General features: G+C 39.9%; 2 protein-coding genes and 1 long non-coding RNA gene across 4 annotated transcripts; 2 read left to right on the top strand and 1 right to left on the bottom strand.

The window, feature by feature from the left end:
• The first annotated feature begins 120 nt into the window (after positions 1-120).
• LOC105690183 (tetratricopeptide repeat protein 5-like) lies at positions 121-3753 on the top strand. Its single transcript, XM_012407775.3, has 8 exons — positions 121-443; positions 601-951; positions 1017-1259; positions 1358-1411; positions 1472-1657; positions 1736-1908; positions 1978-2122; positions 2210-3753. Exons 1-8 carry the CDS (start codon positions 360-362, stop codon positions 2327-2329), a joined length of 1356 nt encoding a protein of 451 aa, XP_012263198.2. The 5' UTR covers positions 121-359; the 3' UTR covers positions 2330-3753.
• Positions 3743-13007, bottom strand: LOC105690184 (torso-like protein). Of its 2 annotated transcripts, none has more exons than XM_012407778.3 (4): positions 12881-13007; positions 12545-12712; positions 4895-5539; positions 3743-4786 (listed from the first exon to the last, which is right to left on the bottom strand). In XM_012407778.3, the coding sequence occupies exons 3-4, from the start codon at positions 5519-5521 to the stop codon at positions 4388-4390; spliced, it is 1026 nt and encodes a 341-aa protein (XP_012263201.1). In that variant the 5' UTR covers positions 5522-5539; positions 12545-12712; positions 12881-13007; the 3' UTR covers positions 3743-4387. The 2 variants fall into 2 exon arrangements, with proteins under 2 accessions (XP_012263201.1, XP_048512152.1); XM_048656195.1 differs by having other exon boundaries at positions 12787-12924.
• Positions 8716-12942, top strand: LOC125501134. The gene is made up of 3 exons (XR_007278652.1): positions 8716-10506; positions 11351-11563; positions 12829-12942. It is a non-coding gene; the product is annotated as an uncharacterized LOC125501134 (long non-coding RNA).
• Positions 13008-16262: the final 3255 nt, after the last annotated feature.

Below are 16262 nucleotides of genomic sequence, written 5' to 3'. Positions count from 1 at the left end.
ACGTCATCTTCAACAATGACTAACAGTCGGTCGAGGCATTGCTGCCACCCCAACGATCTTTTAGGGGATAATGGTTCGATTTGTCCGTTTCTAGACTGCCAATTGGTGGCGAAAGGATCAGAAGTTTTTGTTCATCAGCGACTCTGTCATGCCATCGTTCTCCAGGATCTGACAGTTTCATACCCATTTGTGTTAATTTAATACTATAACCTAAAATAAGTAAATATTCAAATTTGTCAGCTTGCAACCCCGTAGAAAAAAAATATTTATTGTATAAATCGATATCCAATTTGTGGGATTTATTGTAATAAAATTGAATGCACTAAGTTAGGTGACTAACGAATGGATGATTGCAAAGAATGTCTGAAGTTATCGATGATAAGGTTGTTGCGGGTGCAAAAATTCCGGCTGCTGTCAAAGAAGACCCCATTGTCGTTTTGACAGTAAATATCCGTTGATTTTTAATGCTTCAAACCCAAATAAAATATCTACAACACCATTACTCAACCGTTATCACTAACCCATGCATATAACGTAGAAATCTATCTACGTAATCCTCTAAAATTGTCCTATCAATTTGATGGTATTTTATCCTTCTAGGAACGAGTCAAATCTCTTTACCTATTTCGTGACCACTACTTTGTCAATCACTCGATTGACAATGCAATTAAAAAGAGTAGTGATGTAGAAAAAGAGATGCGAAACACTCTAAATAAATTTGACGAGTACAAAGGTTACGAGATCGATGGAGCGCGTGCCAAGTACTATTATCTCAAGGGGAGAACCTTTAATGTCGTAGATCGTTACGTACCTCAGGCAGAAGAATTTCTCTGTAAGGCAGTAAAACTTGAACCAAATTTGGTCGATGCTTGGAACGAGCTTGGTGAATGCTATTGGAAGAACGACGACATTCAGCAAGCGAAAAACTGTTTCGTTGGTGCCTTGCCCCATGTGCGTTGTAATTGAATTCAATAGCACGTTCATTACAATTTAAAATCTAAGCAGTGCATTTACAGGGGAAGAATAAGGTATCTCTCCGTAACTTGTCAATGGTTCTTAGACAAGAGCCAGCCAGCAATCATGAGCAAAAAATTAATAACGTGCAGCAGGGGCTGGAGTATGCTAAAGAAGCTGTTGCTCTGGATACCTCGGATGGAACATCATGGGCTATATTAGGAAATGCTCACTTGTCTTCGTTTTTTACTATCACACAAAATCCAAAAACTCTTCGACAATGTATGTCAGCTTATTCTCAGGCTGTAAGTGAATTCGACAATACTGATTATTGTGCAAGACTACACAGATCAGATCCTAATAGCGATGTGATTATGTTCATGGTGTGCGTATACTTTTACAGGAAAAGGATATTGTAGCAAAAAGCAATCCAGATTTATTTTACAACAAAGCAATCGTGAGTATGAACTGACCAACTGATGGAGATGAATTTTCAATTGATTTATTTGTGTACTAGGCTTTAAAATATGAGGAAGAGTATAAACTGGCATTAGAGTCGTTTGAACAAGCAATGCTATTAGATCCAACATGGGAAACACCGCGAAACAAGCAGCAACAATTCTTGAAGTATCTGAAAGATTTACAAGATTTGACCAACACCAAAGGAAGATTAAAGGCCAAGAAACTTCATCAGATGTTACAGGTAACATGTTAAAAAATGAATAGCTGAAACTAAAAATATGTCAAAAAAATTCGAATGACATACCTTTCTGATTACCAGGGACTAGATACGAAACACTTAGGACCATACAAGGGTGGTTCGTACACCCTAGGAGACAAATCCGTGAAATTAGATCTACTTCCCCTGTCAGATCTATCTCCGGGTATAAACGTGGAAAAAGTTACTTATGGGAAAGTGGTGTGTTGGATCCAAGACCCAGATTGTGTACCTTTGTAAGTTACAAGGGCTTAGTTGAGTAATATTTGAGTTGAACGTAATCTCATATTTTTTTTTTAAACTAGTACATTCTGCTTGATGGATGCTGACAAAACCTGCGTTGCAGTCACTGTGTATAATTGGGCAAAAGGACGAGGTGTTACCGTAGGAGACACAGTCGTTATTCCTGAACCGTTTTTGACTCACCAGCACTTCTCTTTCAAAGATAACGTTAGTTTTATCTCTTGAAATTATTCACTAACTTAAATTTTTCAGACTTTTGCTGGTAAGTTTACTTTTGTTCATTTGGTTTTACAGAATTTTGACTTCAAGTCGATACGAGTGGAAACTCCGGTTGTATTGGTGGTCAACGGGAAAAAATTAGGCCGTGATCAACAAGCTAGCGCAAAATTGTTAATATTTAAAAAGACGGATTAAAGATATTTCACTGAATATAGGAAACACGAATACTGGCGTTCGATTTCCATGGGATTTCATAATCATTCTTCGGTTCTAACACCAACACCTTTCATCTCGAGATATTTTCAGTCAAGAGGTTTTTAAAATACGATTTTCTTATGGCATCAACATAAGCGACTCATTGAATTCTCTATTAACAGTAATATTACCACATCGCTCTACGTTTAAGTAATAAAAAAATCAATAATATTTTGCATGTGGAGGCGGTATCATTAGTGACAAGCATATTCGAGCCTCCGGAATGTAATACTAACTTCGATCGTCCCAGTGCCGATTCTTTGAAAAATATTCTATTCATAATTCTTATGTAAATACCGCCGTGATTTGTATGTTCAATAATATGAATTTACATAAAACTGCACGTTGATGAAAGACAATCCTCATTTTATTGTTCTAACATTTTGCTGAAAGCATATGTCTATTCCAATGATATACATTGTTAAAATTTTTAATGTTTATTCATCTCTGTTGCGTTGTGTACCTATTGTCGGGGCGGCCTTCCCCAGTGCATGTTCTATTGCATTTACCTTTCTCATTTGTTTACCGTTAATATCATAATTCCCGAATCACGATATTATTTGCCTTGAATAATGCGTCGGAAGAATATCGTTGATATATGGCTAATGCGTCTTTGAATGCGTACGTTATCAGAATTCCGCGAGATAAAAGTTGTTGGCGTCAGCGAAGGAAGGAATATTTATTCCAGTTGTAATGCTTGGTTACTAATTAATACTCAATAATGATTTAGTATTTTTTTTTTTTTTATCGGCCCGCCTATAATAGCGTTGATCCGTCATCCTTTCGACTGTGAGTACCGCATGCAGCAGATGGTAGGAATATTTTATAATCAACGAGAAATTTTTCAACACGCGGATCGTATAATTAGGTTTAGATAAAATTCCAATTTTCATCGCAGTGATTGTGCCGATGAAGTTATGTTTGTTATATTTCCGATGGTATTCACGCGTCAATAATATTTATAATTCTTGTTTGAAGAATAAATAATAATTTCTCAACGGTTTGTTGAAAATAAATTTTACCCGATAAGGACCTAGCACCATCACGAATTCGAAAGAACATAATATAAATTATGAATGCGTATTCGAAAAGCATGCAAACAATATAAAGACTTTAATTCTTTAGATAAAATGTATAAAAATTGTAGGATACATGAGAAACATTGATTAGAACAGATCTTGTTCTGATTTATAAAATCTTGATTTCATTGAATTTGTCATTAATTTTATGAATTCGGCTTGGTCAAAACGCCCTACGAACAATGTTTGTGATATACTGAGAAAAAAAAAAAAAAGAAAAAATGTTTGTATAAAATGTTTTGTATTAACGATTATAATAATAAATACTTATTCGTAACAATAAAATAACAGTGATTTATTTCGTACGTACGTACCTACGCTGTATACGTTCATATTTTATGATTAGGGGAGAACGGATAAAAACAAAAGTTACACCAGGGTAAAAGAATTAATCAGTCTGATTTTTATAGTGAACGATGGGCGGTCACGAGGAACGTTAATGTACGCAGATTAACGTAGGTCGATTAAAAATCACCTTTTACCTACGTTGTTCAAATGCATTTGCAATATGCATATTACCATAGATAGATATAAATATATCTATGATATTACGTTTAAATTTATGTTTATCAATGGTGTATAGTTGTACAAAAGAAGCGCGAAAATTGCGATCATATATAATAGGTAATAGCGTCATCACAACGCCCGCTGCACTTCGTTGTTATTATTCATATTTCGTTAAACGTCTTCGCATATATCGTTTGAAATTATTTGAAAACTGCCTCTTCCCGGCGATGCATGCCTTGATCGAACGTTGCGAAAGAGCACTCTGTTAAAGTTGATGCATTAAAATATCAACAATTAATTACAACAACGTTCGATGGATTGAATCGAGAATTTTTCGCATTATTCCCGTATTCTTTAGTCTGCACCTCATTTGATCATGTATTATTATCTTCTAATTACCGCGCAAGTTTCGTCACACGCTCACTTCGCAAAGTTTGAAAAAATTGTCGATTATTTCACGGAACCATTCTAACCGCGCTGGATGATTTTTGAACAGCGGTTCCAAGGTGCGAAGTTGAAGCTGTAAAAGCGCCTCGTTTCCAAGAAGGGAATCCAGCTGACGTAGTAGAGGTACATCTCCGTGAAGTTTCAACAAACTTGCATACGTGAATATGTAATATTGTACACGAAGTCGTTCCACCGCCCATGCCTCAACCGATCGATTTCCACTAGCCGATTGAATGGCACCCATGTGCTCCGCGTACCAAGGGGAAAAGAAATTGTTCAATTCCGATGTCGAAAGTTCACCAACACCTCGAGCTTTCAGACGTTCTTTTATCCGTGAATACACCTGCGGCGTGTACACGAACACCTGTTATCGCGTATAGACAAAGAATCGTAAGGATTAATCACTCTCGTCATTCTTTGTCTTGCATGAAAAAAAAAAAAAACTTCAGAATAGGCGGTTTGAAACTTTTACCTGATACAAGGAATTTCCCGTAACGTATGAGGATATATAATGAGATCCAAAGTTCCGGACGAATCGGATAACGCTGCTGTAATCGCCAACGGTGACATTTTCGACTTCTCTAGCGATGGCTTCGTCCAGGATAAGCGAATCTACGGGTCCGTTGATTCTTTTGCTTTCCCTGAATCGAGCAACGCGGACAAGGACGTAACAATGATCGCCCGTAGCGAAAGATGCGTTGATACCCAGGTGCCTAGCGATTGCTGCGCGGGACCAACTAGCGGTAAATGCTCTCCAAGGCCTGTCGAGTCTCTCGAATGAGAAATCTCTGAAATAAGCCTGCAGAAGTTGCCTTATATTGTCACAAAATTCCATGTGAAAATCCCCCTTAAGAACGGCGTTTTTATCCTCAGTACGCGGAGGCGCCGGAGCCGGGTTGCGAAATACGTCCAAGGTCGGCTCGCGAAATATCCAATTCTCCGTGTCATTCCTTGGCACAACTCTCATGCTGATACTAAGGTATCCGTATCTGCTGAAAATATTCACCGCACCCCCAAGACGCGGTGTTTGCGCTTCGGACGCATCGATCAACAACAGAATCGAAGCTACGGACAGTAGCAGTCGCCCGTTTCCTCGCATCCTTGACGCGGATGGTGCCTGAAACAATGAAATACAATTTTCCAACAAAAACAATAAACCCCCGTCGTCATACTTCAGGGTTCGGACTTCAGGATCATGTGCTACGTGGTCTGGTCAAGGTGCTAAACTTCCAGCGGTAACCCGCGGCATTTGGTATATCATAAATCTTGATCCGCCTTATGTTTCTTTCGTAAGAATTTCTCGTATGTAGGTCTAGGTACCGGTCTCTTGGCATAATGCGTGTTGTACGTGAGTACCGAAGTTATTCGTGTATTGTGCATACTTTTAACCGCGGTCTCGTGTCGCGGCCTTCGCCCCGCTTCGTGCGGGACCCCGAGCTCTATAGATGGTACGTGTTAATAAGGTAAGACTAGATCGGTGCTCGATCCAAAGGTGAGGATAAAACCGTGACGCAGGCCGGTCGTCGTTCGATTCGTCGTTCATAAGTCTGAAACGGGTCTGCAACAATTCGTGAAACATTCTGACACACCCGCGCTGCTGCTATACTGTATATTAGCAACGAGTGCGACCGGGGGGCGATCCTCGCATTCCTGAACGCGCCCCCTTCGCGTTATTTTCAATTGACCTTTATAGGTTCTTCATCGTGTTCTTCCTTTGTTATGCAGCTTATTTTAAAACTCCACGCTAAACTCCGCGAGTTGCGAAATTGCAGGTGAATAGGGCAAGCAACTCATCAAAGTGCTTTTCAAATTACAACGTGGCATACATACAATCGCGTCATCTGCATTACCGCAATTTTATTCTCATTAAAATCCGAAGCGCGCGCACTATTTACTCATTGTCAGTATTAGAGCTTTAATTACTCCAATTGCAAAAGGTTCAAGTCATCGAAAAAATCCCCGACTTCGTACGTATCGCTCGATAAAAAGCTATATCGTACCGCGGAGAAATTTTCTTCGCTTGATCGTATTTTACGATCAGATATGGATCGGGAGCGATACCACGAAAGGTTGATCAAGGTAGTGTGAAATTTTGTTGCGGAAGTGGTTTTGGAAGCCAAATTTTTTATGCGCACCGTACAACGCTCGTTTCAAATTAAAATGGATTTCAGGTTTCTTCGGTATAGTAGAGAAATTGCGGTTTTATACAATATATACTTCCTGGATGAAGCGTTAAACTCGTGTATACAGGCCGGTTTTCAGCTGATATTATTGCTGACGTTTTTCTTGCCCATGGTAGGTAGGTACTTCGGAGCTCGAATCGCGAACGACTCTGACGTATTTTTATCCGTTACAACAAAAGATCAACGATAAGCGATTCCTGATTTTTCGGTGCGACGGTATACGTTACATAAATCCGCAAAAATTATCTCAACATTCCTGATTATATCGCAAATTAGATTCTGCAACAAATCGACGCGTGAATATGATCACATAAGATGTAGACATAACAAATGTGGCAATCTCCGTCGGTTAGCAACTTTGGCGAATGTGTATACAAAATGAAGCAAGTAAAAAAAAGAAAAAAAAAAGAAAAAAAAAAAATCGCAATACCGAATCGCGCGACAAGAATAATTTCGAAAAAGCGTGCAGTGTAACAGGGAATGGCGGAAAACGCTATCGAGATTACTTTAATCGAAGTATAATGAATTCATCAAAGCATATTGTGATCGCGAAATGGGGTAAAAATCAATCCCGTCAAATTTGATCGATCGTTTTCGCAGTCTTCGTATAATGCGCGGCACCGGTACATACTGCAGATTTAGTTGAGCGTATAGAGCTGAACTTATAAACGGAGCCGGTATACTTTGCATCTACAGTGTTACCGTTATGCAACGATTCACATATATACACATAATCGTACACACTTACGCTGTTACGACAGCACCTCGAATTGTGGGATGCTGATTGGCCACAATACGTAGGACATATAGTATATAAACACTTTCACACCGCGTCGGGAGAAGATGCTGCGCGTTGACAATGATCATTATGCAGCCTGCACGAGCTAATTCTCTCCGTAACACGAATACACGAAATAAAAACGGGATTTTTTTCCTTTTCTCAGAAAAACTTTTCGACCATCCAGAGCTGGGTCGAAGAGAACCAAATTTTTTGAGAAAAGTTCGTCAGATTAAGGGATGAAAAAAAAAGACAAGAGGATGAAAATTTCGTATCATGATTTCTAGAAATTATTAGCTGCACGTCGTTATACCGTTTCAATGAAAGCTCATATCGTTGCGTTTGCAAAATGATGTGAAAAGCGAACTTTGGCGAATCGTGGGCGAATGCAAGCATTCGACACGTCGTGAATTTGCAATTTATTTCGTTATAGATCGGATAAATTGTATATCCCTCGCGTCATCGTTACTCGTCGAAATATCACGGTCAGAACGGTGGTTCTCGTATAGTCGTTCCTCTCGTTGTGCCACTGATCGTTAAATCCAGGGAATACAATGGAATAAAAGATCGTTTCTTCAGATATAGTATCGCGTATGCAAAATTGTACGTACATATACTATATGAAATGCGATAGATAAATCGTGAATACATTTGCATTCAACCGGTAGGTTACGTTGCTCGTTATAAGGATAAAGCTCTAAGATTATACGTGTAATACCTTGCGATTTGAAAAAAAACTTGAGCTACGAAATCGCAACTGCAGCACCGGCGAAGGGGGGTTAATGTTCTGTTGTGAAATAGTCCATACACGGAATGAAATAAATGTCTCGTCGTTTACGAAAAAAACGATTCGAATACCGCGCGGCGTCAGCAAACCAATTCCATTAGCACGTGCCAAAACTAGTGTTCTTCATTTTTTGTCATTGCCTTTTCTTTTTTTTTTTGTTTTGGTCCGCTTTCATGTGCATTCGCAGCAAATTCTGTGTGCGGGATATTCGATTTTTTTGACGCATCGATTGACGGCAACAGATATGCGGAAAGCCGTGACTTCCGGCACGCATTTAATCCCTCGGAGACATTCAATTTTTATTTACTTCACGTGGTCCGAGGTGTCGATGCATGGCAGCCTATAACTATGCTCAAAGAAAAACACCGTAGGGGCACTCGTAGATTTAAAAATAATCTGAATCCACTTCAGCGCGTAGGAGAAAAAGAAGAATCCCCCCGAAGAAAAACAACGCTTCGGACGCGATAACGATAATCCTGACGGAGGGAATCTTTTACGAGTTAATTCGTTCGAGCCGTGGACCAAAAATTTTGATTTCCATTTTCGTATATAGCGTTCGGTATTACTGGCATCATCGTTTCGCTGATGCCACCAAGACCATTATCGGTCTCTGAACCGCTTTGACAGTTTAGTGCCAAAGGTCACAGCCTCCAGAACAATTCTGAGCTTAATCATAATGGAGCACGTGGCCCGGAGTTGCGTTGCTTACATGTGTGTATATCACGTTAAACTTCACAGAGAGACATGTCGTAAATTATTATATGTATACCCGCGTCAAAATAATAAACGTGCGTCGTTAAATACGTCGTCCGATCTCGAGGCACGCCAGCTCGTTTTATTTTCTATATGTAAATCGAATTTTGCGGATGAGAGAAAGATCTGATTTTATCAACGAGTTCATGCGGTATCTGATACAAATCGTATATTACCCGGAAGAATAAAAATGAAGAAGACACGTAGTACTTGCGAGGCGGGCTCTTTATCGTGCACGATATACGTCGTAAAATTATGCTTACGATAGTGGGACTTGTATTACGTTTATCAAGAACGTGTATCTCGTCGATTTATTCGAAACAAATGTCTCAAGCTGCTCCCATGGAATACGTGCGAATCGATCAGCGCGATCTGTATACATGTATGTAGTATACGAAATAGTTGGAACGTATAGATAATTGCGATTGGTATTGAAGAAAGTTAAATTTGCTTCGTTATTCTCTACCGGAACCCAGCTTCATTTCATTTCCGTTCGGCTATCACGTCCCCCTATGCAAAACCGTTTCAAATATTCTCCCCTTCGTGATCACGGGCGCACAAATATACATATATGTATACGATGCCACGTAAAGGTCACTGACTGAGAGATTGCCGGAGACATCTGACTGACAAGAACATCACGAATCGTCGCCATTCTACGTTCGATATTATTAAGTTGTTGTACAATAGAAAGAAAAAATAAAAAAAAAAATAATTTTTGTCAAAGGCATTTCGATGCGTTTTTTTGTTTCGTTGCATCCTCTTTCTCTTTTCTTTATTGGACCGGTATTTAGATAACCTCGTATATTATCTTCCTGCGCCGTAAAATCTAACAAAATATATAATATACAATTTTTTAGACCGGAGATAACAACGTTAACTCGTCGGCAGTTTGTTGGTCTTTTTGTGATTTCTGTAAAAAAAAAAAAAATAAAAAAATAATTCATCCAATTCGTATGTATATTCGCGCGTTTGAAAAATCTTATTTCTTTTTTAGTCGGTGAAAAGAGATTGCGGCAGAGTATCTACAGCGGACGGCTTTCCTATAGAGAGCGCATAACTGACGTATATCTACAAATTTCCGTCAGCGTATTTGCAAAACGATAACCAAATGGGATAAAACGGGGTTAATTAATCGCGTTATTTGAACTGCATAAGCGATTCAGAGTAGGTACGCGTACCTAACGCATTTCTAATAGCAGTTAACCACCTGGTTCGATAAAATACGTTAACGTATGCACGTGCGTTCACCAGGCAGCGAACGGTGTTGCATATTTTTCAAATAATGACCGTAATAATGTTGATTGAAATTTTTGCGGAAACCGATCGTTTTTATGATCGATTGAAAATCACCGTTCTCCAATGAGGATTTACTCGCATTTTTTTTCTCCTTTTATGGCTAAAAATGTGGAGCGATAAAGGAATGTTTTTAAGCAGCGGCGGGAGGTACGTACAATCGAATTCGAAACGCTGACGGTGCAGGACCCGGAGGAAGCGGCTCACGAAACCAGATCGAGTTAACTTTGTTTCGGACGACACATCTGCCTCCGGAGAAGAAAATTCCGTTGTGCGTGTCGAGCGAAGTAGGTTGGCTGCGTAAATTTATAAATACACATCACTCAACGACCCCATAGATTACGGAGTACAACAAATACTTTCCCAATATGATTGTCATTAGCGCGTCACCGCGCTGCGCTTGGTATATAAAACCGATTACTTCATTGCCGGATCGATCATCGCTCGTACGTACAAAGACGTTAGAAATTCGAAGATTCGTATAACAAAATCGACAACTCGATACTCTTTCGCACAACGGTAGCATAATTATCGGGTGTAACTCTGCACCGCGGGGTGCTGTCGAACATATTTATTAACCGAACATATTTATATCGTTCGGCATTCGATTACATGGCTGGCGAATTGGATAGCACGTATTATTGTATTATATGCAGAGCGAAAGTTTCACGTGCACGTGACTATCGTGTCAATTTGATAGTTGCTCATAAAAATCGCTCTTATAAAATCGGCTAATGAGTATTCGATCGGAGGCTAGGAAAAAAAAAAAAAAAAAAAAAAAAAAAAAACGATCGTTGTTGCGACGATTTTTTTATACGAAGACGCGGTAAATTGAAATTTATCGATCATATCGCATCGGGACGTCGCGTAGCGAACATTATTTCACGCTGCGGCGTACAAGTGTCGTTCGCAAACGTCCGTATGGAAAGGATTTTTTCCTCGTTATTTTCACCTCGCGATCGTGTCGAAGGTTGCGCAAATGAAAAAAACAACCTGCAATATGCACTCAGAAATTCGAGATAACGTCGTATCATTACGGGCAACAATAACATACATCGGGGTGTCGTAGGTGTTTCGTTACGTGAAATTATTATATGTATATTTTCTTCTGTTTTTGTTTTTTTTCTTTAGCACCGCTTACGACGTCCTTGGATTCGCACAACCTCTTTTCGGCTCCCCGTTTGCTCGATATATCGGGATCAAAATAGATGGGTTTCGGGTGTTCTGCACCGCAGGAGCGAAAACGAACTTCGTCGGAGGCTCTTCTGACTTAGGAACGTAACGAGCTCAAGGCTGTGAGTGCGCAACCGAACTTTCAGGCAGCCTGCGCGTTCCTCCGTTCGGGTATAATCCTTGCTAATTTGCATCGCCCTGATAATGTTTTTCTCATTTATCCAGGCGATATTATTATAATAACCGGCTTTACGCTGCCAGCTACCGCGCCGTATATTTGATTACGGTATCAGCTAATCAAGGGTAACGATTTCCTACTCGACGGATTTCTGTATTCGAACTCTCCGGTGTAATAAGTCGAGTTATTAATTAATCGAGTTCTTTTTGTTTCGCGTTCAGAGAAAATTCAATGCCATCGCTAAGTGTGTACAGCTATGAGAATCATGTGGGTTTTTACCTTTTCATCTCGTTCGTACATTAAAGTCATAAATTGAAAGATTAAATTTTGCCGTTGCACAATGTAACTGAGCGGACTTTTGTTTCTTCTTATAATTCGCTTGAACCTTTCACAAAATATCTCCAACGTAGCGTTACAAAATGTGATACGATATAATAATTGGAGTACGCAAGAGCGATCATTAGTATATCTCACGTTATGCGGTGTGATCAATTTTCGCATGATACCTGTATTGAAGAGAGAAACATTTTTTTTTTTTTTCTTCTTCGCATCATTGTCCTTTCAAAATGCATTTCCTGATGCGGTTTGTTTCGTACGATGGTGGTTCAGACCATAATTCGAGAAAGCGGATGCCGGAACTGCGGCGTGCGACGAACGCAAGATAATCGATTCAACCCCGGGAAAATTTGAAGTTCATATTTTAGTGAAAGAAACTCAACAGGTGGATAGCACCTCGTTACGTAAAAAAATATATATATGCACGATATCTCCATATAGAGATCGAGTTACGATAGAAGTTGTGAAAGAAAATCCTTCGTTTATAGTATATAAGTATACAGTTACCCTGGATACGAGAAATACACGATTAAATAATACCATCGGTACACGTCGTAATGACATAACACGTGATAGCCGTGATTTATTCAAATTTTAGCGATCGATTAAAATCGTTTATAAGGATTTATTCGATTTACCAATCAGTTGACGTTCGATCTCTAGGGTCTTCCCATCGTGCTTCCGAAATTTTTTCCTCTTCTTTTTTCTGCTATTTCGTTTTAATCCTGTACGACTCGTCAGCTTTCTTTCGTTGCTGGTACCGCGTTAAAGTACGATCGAACGGCGACACTTGGGTAACATTTGCACTGCGCGAGAAAAAAAAATCAAATAATATATATATATATGTACATTCAATTTCCAAAACGTGCACGATACACACAGGTGAATAATAAAAGAGTCATCCGATTTACTCGGTCGGCAGGTAGGTATGTGTATACCTGTGGAAAACCACGATCACGAGTATCTGGACTTACCGCAAGCGAGCGAGACCGGCTACGACTGCATAGCGCGAGCGACTCCAAACTACAAGAAGTCTCCCGCGGCACTCGAGTTCTGTTCGCTTGAATGTGAGCGAAACCTTCTCTGTACACGTATACAACCGGAGAAACACGTGTGCGTGTTATACGATGATATTCTATCGCAGTATCAACAGCAGAAGCACAGCTCTTGCCGCGGACCCGTATGGAATATACATATGTATGCGCGTGTTCATTCTGCACTCGGGTATGTCCTAGGGGTTTTCCACGTGCTCGCACACGGTGTGGCGCCCTTGAGAATTAGTCGAAGTAAATTTTTGGATGATAATTAAAATTTTCAGTCAGCCGATATCTGCTATTCGTTATATTTATCGTACGGCTAATGAGGCTATACACGTTAATTATAGCGACATCAACATTTGTATCGCACCGAAAAATCTGGTAAATAAAACTTGACACTTTTATATCGAACGACCTCAACCTTATTCAACCGTGCGTGGCTGTCTATGTGTAATGTATCTAATTCTAAAGAAAACTTATTGATGCGGGCGAACGGTTTTTTTTTTTTTCATTTTTTTTTACTATTTCATGGCAATTTTTCTCAATTTTTCTACGGCGTACCTCGATTTAGGTTTTTTTATCCATACCGAACACGTTGTCCCTCGGCGAACGGCGTTCCGAGATTTGGTGTAAATTTTCTTACGGAGCAGGTAATATGGTATAATTGTACTTGGAGATAGGTGGGTTCCCCGCGTTGATCCATCAGCCAGTTGAGCATCGGAAGCATCCTTGGGGCTCCGGCTGACACCGAGGAAGAGTAGAGTGACTCGATGAATTGTGACCGTCACATTCGGCAATAAAATGCTTCCCGTGGGCACGATCGTCGGTCTGAGCAGGATGCGGGTCTTCCTTTGGGTTGCAACTGAAGCCTGGCGTTGCATTTAAATTATTACGAAAGTTATATTATAATATCTGTGGCAATCCTTTCGCACTTTGCGGAGATTAGTGTCGCTATGCTGCCGTGCGATCTTTTGTGTTCCATACCGATCCGAGCACGTTTCCCTACCACGCGACGGACGAATTAGGACGGCTTAAATTTATGTGACGGAGGAAACTGGGATACTCATACGGGTATCTGGACTTTATTTTCTTTTCTTTTTTTTTTTGTCGATCTTCCAGGCCAAAAAGTGCCGACGACCCGTCCCGTGAGCAGCACGAATTTCTTTCGGATCTGAATCGCGAAATACTGACTTTTGGATTTTTGGACAGAAGGTCACAAGACCAGCAATTTTGCCATAAACGATTTTGTCACTGACATCATCTCCTCGCAATAATCATAATGATAAATCGCTTGTGAGCTGCGTACAGAGGTGATGAGAATGCGTGTTTCTTTTTCTACTCTTTTACGCTCGTGGCCAGCTTCTCGACAACCATTAAAGTTGTTTTTTTTTTTTGTTCTCGGCGATTGGAAAAGAATTTCGATAAAATATTTCAGAGCCCAGGTGATCGCGGTTCCGAGTCTTTGACCTGCGTTCTATGGGTGCGCCGACGAAGGTGAGTGGTTACATTACACATACAGATGAACGCGATCACAAAGAGACTTGTGAGCGAGCCCGATGTTCGAGTCTGCTCGAGGAAGAATACTTATTATTTCCTCCAGTCTCACGGTATTTCGAAGTTCGACGTACGCAGGACAACACGGTGCGGCGACCGGTTCGAGATCGAAAGTGAAGTAACTACGGCGCTGCAGCCAACCGTCGGATCCTCGTCACCTTTTCACGATTTATCCGATTATTCGTATACTCTGTACGAGAATACAATTATTTCAGCTCGACATCGATTTTGAAATTCACGAGGTCGTCGATGTTTCAGAAATCCAAAAACAAAACAAAGAAAAAAAAACAAGATTAATGAATAAGTTCGCGAAGTTTATTTTCACAGCAAATCTTTTCATTCGTTTGTCTAGCGTCAGTGGACTTTGGATGAAACTTCGTTAAGAAAAAAAGGTTAATGTCAAGCGGAATTGTCGTGGAGATTATTGTGAGATCAATTTAGTATGCAGAACCTTATGCCATGTAATATTGTATGTGGTAGAAAAGATTCTCGGTAGAAGAGAAACAGACGTTTAAAAAAAACATGGACCATTATGACAGATTACAGAACGAAGCATCCCCACTACCTCGTTGCATTGCATAACTTTAAACTCCGAGCAAGGTCAGGGATAGTTCAAGGTTGAGTTTAAAACTACGGCTTAACTTCTTAACCAAGTGCACGATGACAACGACCAGGAATGGAGTATTATGAGAATTGTTTGAGCGACTGGTTCCGATAGTATTTTGAACCCAGAAACATTGATTCTTCGACTGAATTACGTTGCGATGAAAACCAATCGAAATATCTACATTTTTTCGGTTGCACTTTGCGAAGTCGAAAAATTGGCGATGTCTCGATCATTTTTATAAATAGGTCAATTTGGCTCGCAGATTCAGATTCCTCAGATCAAAATGCTCAATATCATAGAAACTCCTATGGGAAAAAAATGTTGATTTTCGGCCGCAAAATCGAAGAAAATCTAAGAGGGTAACCCATTTGGATTTTTTCGATTTTTGGATCAAAAATGATGTAGTTCTAAAATCGATTGCAGGATACTCTTTTGAGGTATTTTGACTTGAGGAACACGAATCCGTTGAGTGAATTGAGCTAGGAATTTTCCTAGGAATCGACGATAACTCGATGGATTTTATAGATAGATCAATTTCGTTTCCAGATTCGGATTTCTGAGATCAGAATACCTAAAAATTCCTCGTCATCGCGAAATAAAAATAAAAGGTGATTTTTTTAATCGAAATAGAAAAAAATCCATGTGGGCTATAAACGCGCGCGTACAATGCTTCATTGCGATATAATAAAAGCAACGGAAAAGTATAAATGCTGATTAATTAGTTAATAGATTTCAAGATCTCAACTGGTCAGTGCAGTGCAGGAGTTAGTGCATATGGAGTTCTCCGGAAGTAGGAAACGAGTTTCATGGACTTTCGTAAAAGCACATGCATACTAATTATTCCGTGCAGTTTGTACGGGACTAGATGGGTTCTGGAAATATCGCAGGTTGACGTAGAAAATGGTTCATTTCTCGTTCACCATGAGATCGCGTCGAGCGAGTTTTTGCCGTTCTGCAGGTTTGTAATCAATGCAGATTTTTCATTGGCCTTGAAATATTTCTATCGCACATATGCGAACGTCGTCGATGAGTTGGTATCGATATGAATGGCCTGCGAATCACACATACCTATAAGATGTATAATTGATTTGTCATTAGCGGTGTTTGCGTAGAAGTTGACTGTTTCTACGTCAATACCGCTGCAGAGACTTGCGATAC

Source organism: Athalia rosae, chromosome 5, assembly GCF_917208135.1.
Source record: "Athalia rosae chromosome 5, iyAthRosa1.1, whole genome shotgun sequence".
Lineage (NCBI taxonomy): Eukaryota > Metazoa > Arthropoda > Insecta > Hymenoptera > Athaliidae > Athalia > Athalia rosae.
This window is presented reverse-complemented; position numbering and strand designations above follow the sequence as displayed.

Bases quoted from the DNA above. Each gene is read 5' to 3' on its own strand.
- LOC105690183 (XM_012407775.3), top strand. From the start codon at position 360: ATGTCTGAAGTTATCGATGATAAGGTTGTTGCGGGTGCAAAAATTCCG. The intron at 952-1,016 runs GTGCGTTGTAAT...GTGCATTTACAG, and splicing joins TCGTTGGTGCCTTGCCCCAT to GGGAAGAATAAGGTATCTCT. The intron at 1,909-1,977 runs GTAAGTTACAAG...TTTTTAAACTAG, and splicing joins GACCCAGATTGTGTACCTTT to TACATTCTGCTTGATGGATG.
- LOC105690184 (XM_012407778.3), bottom strand. From the start codon at position 5,521: ATGCGAGGAAACGGGCGACTGCTACTGTCCGTAGCTTCGATTCTGTTG. The intron at 4,787-4,894 runs GTAAAAGTTTCA...ACGCGATAACAG, and splicing joins CGGGAAATTCCTTGTATCAG to GTGTTCGTGTACACGCCGCA.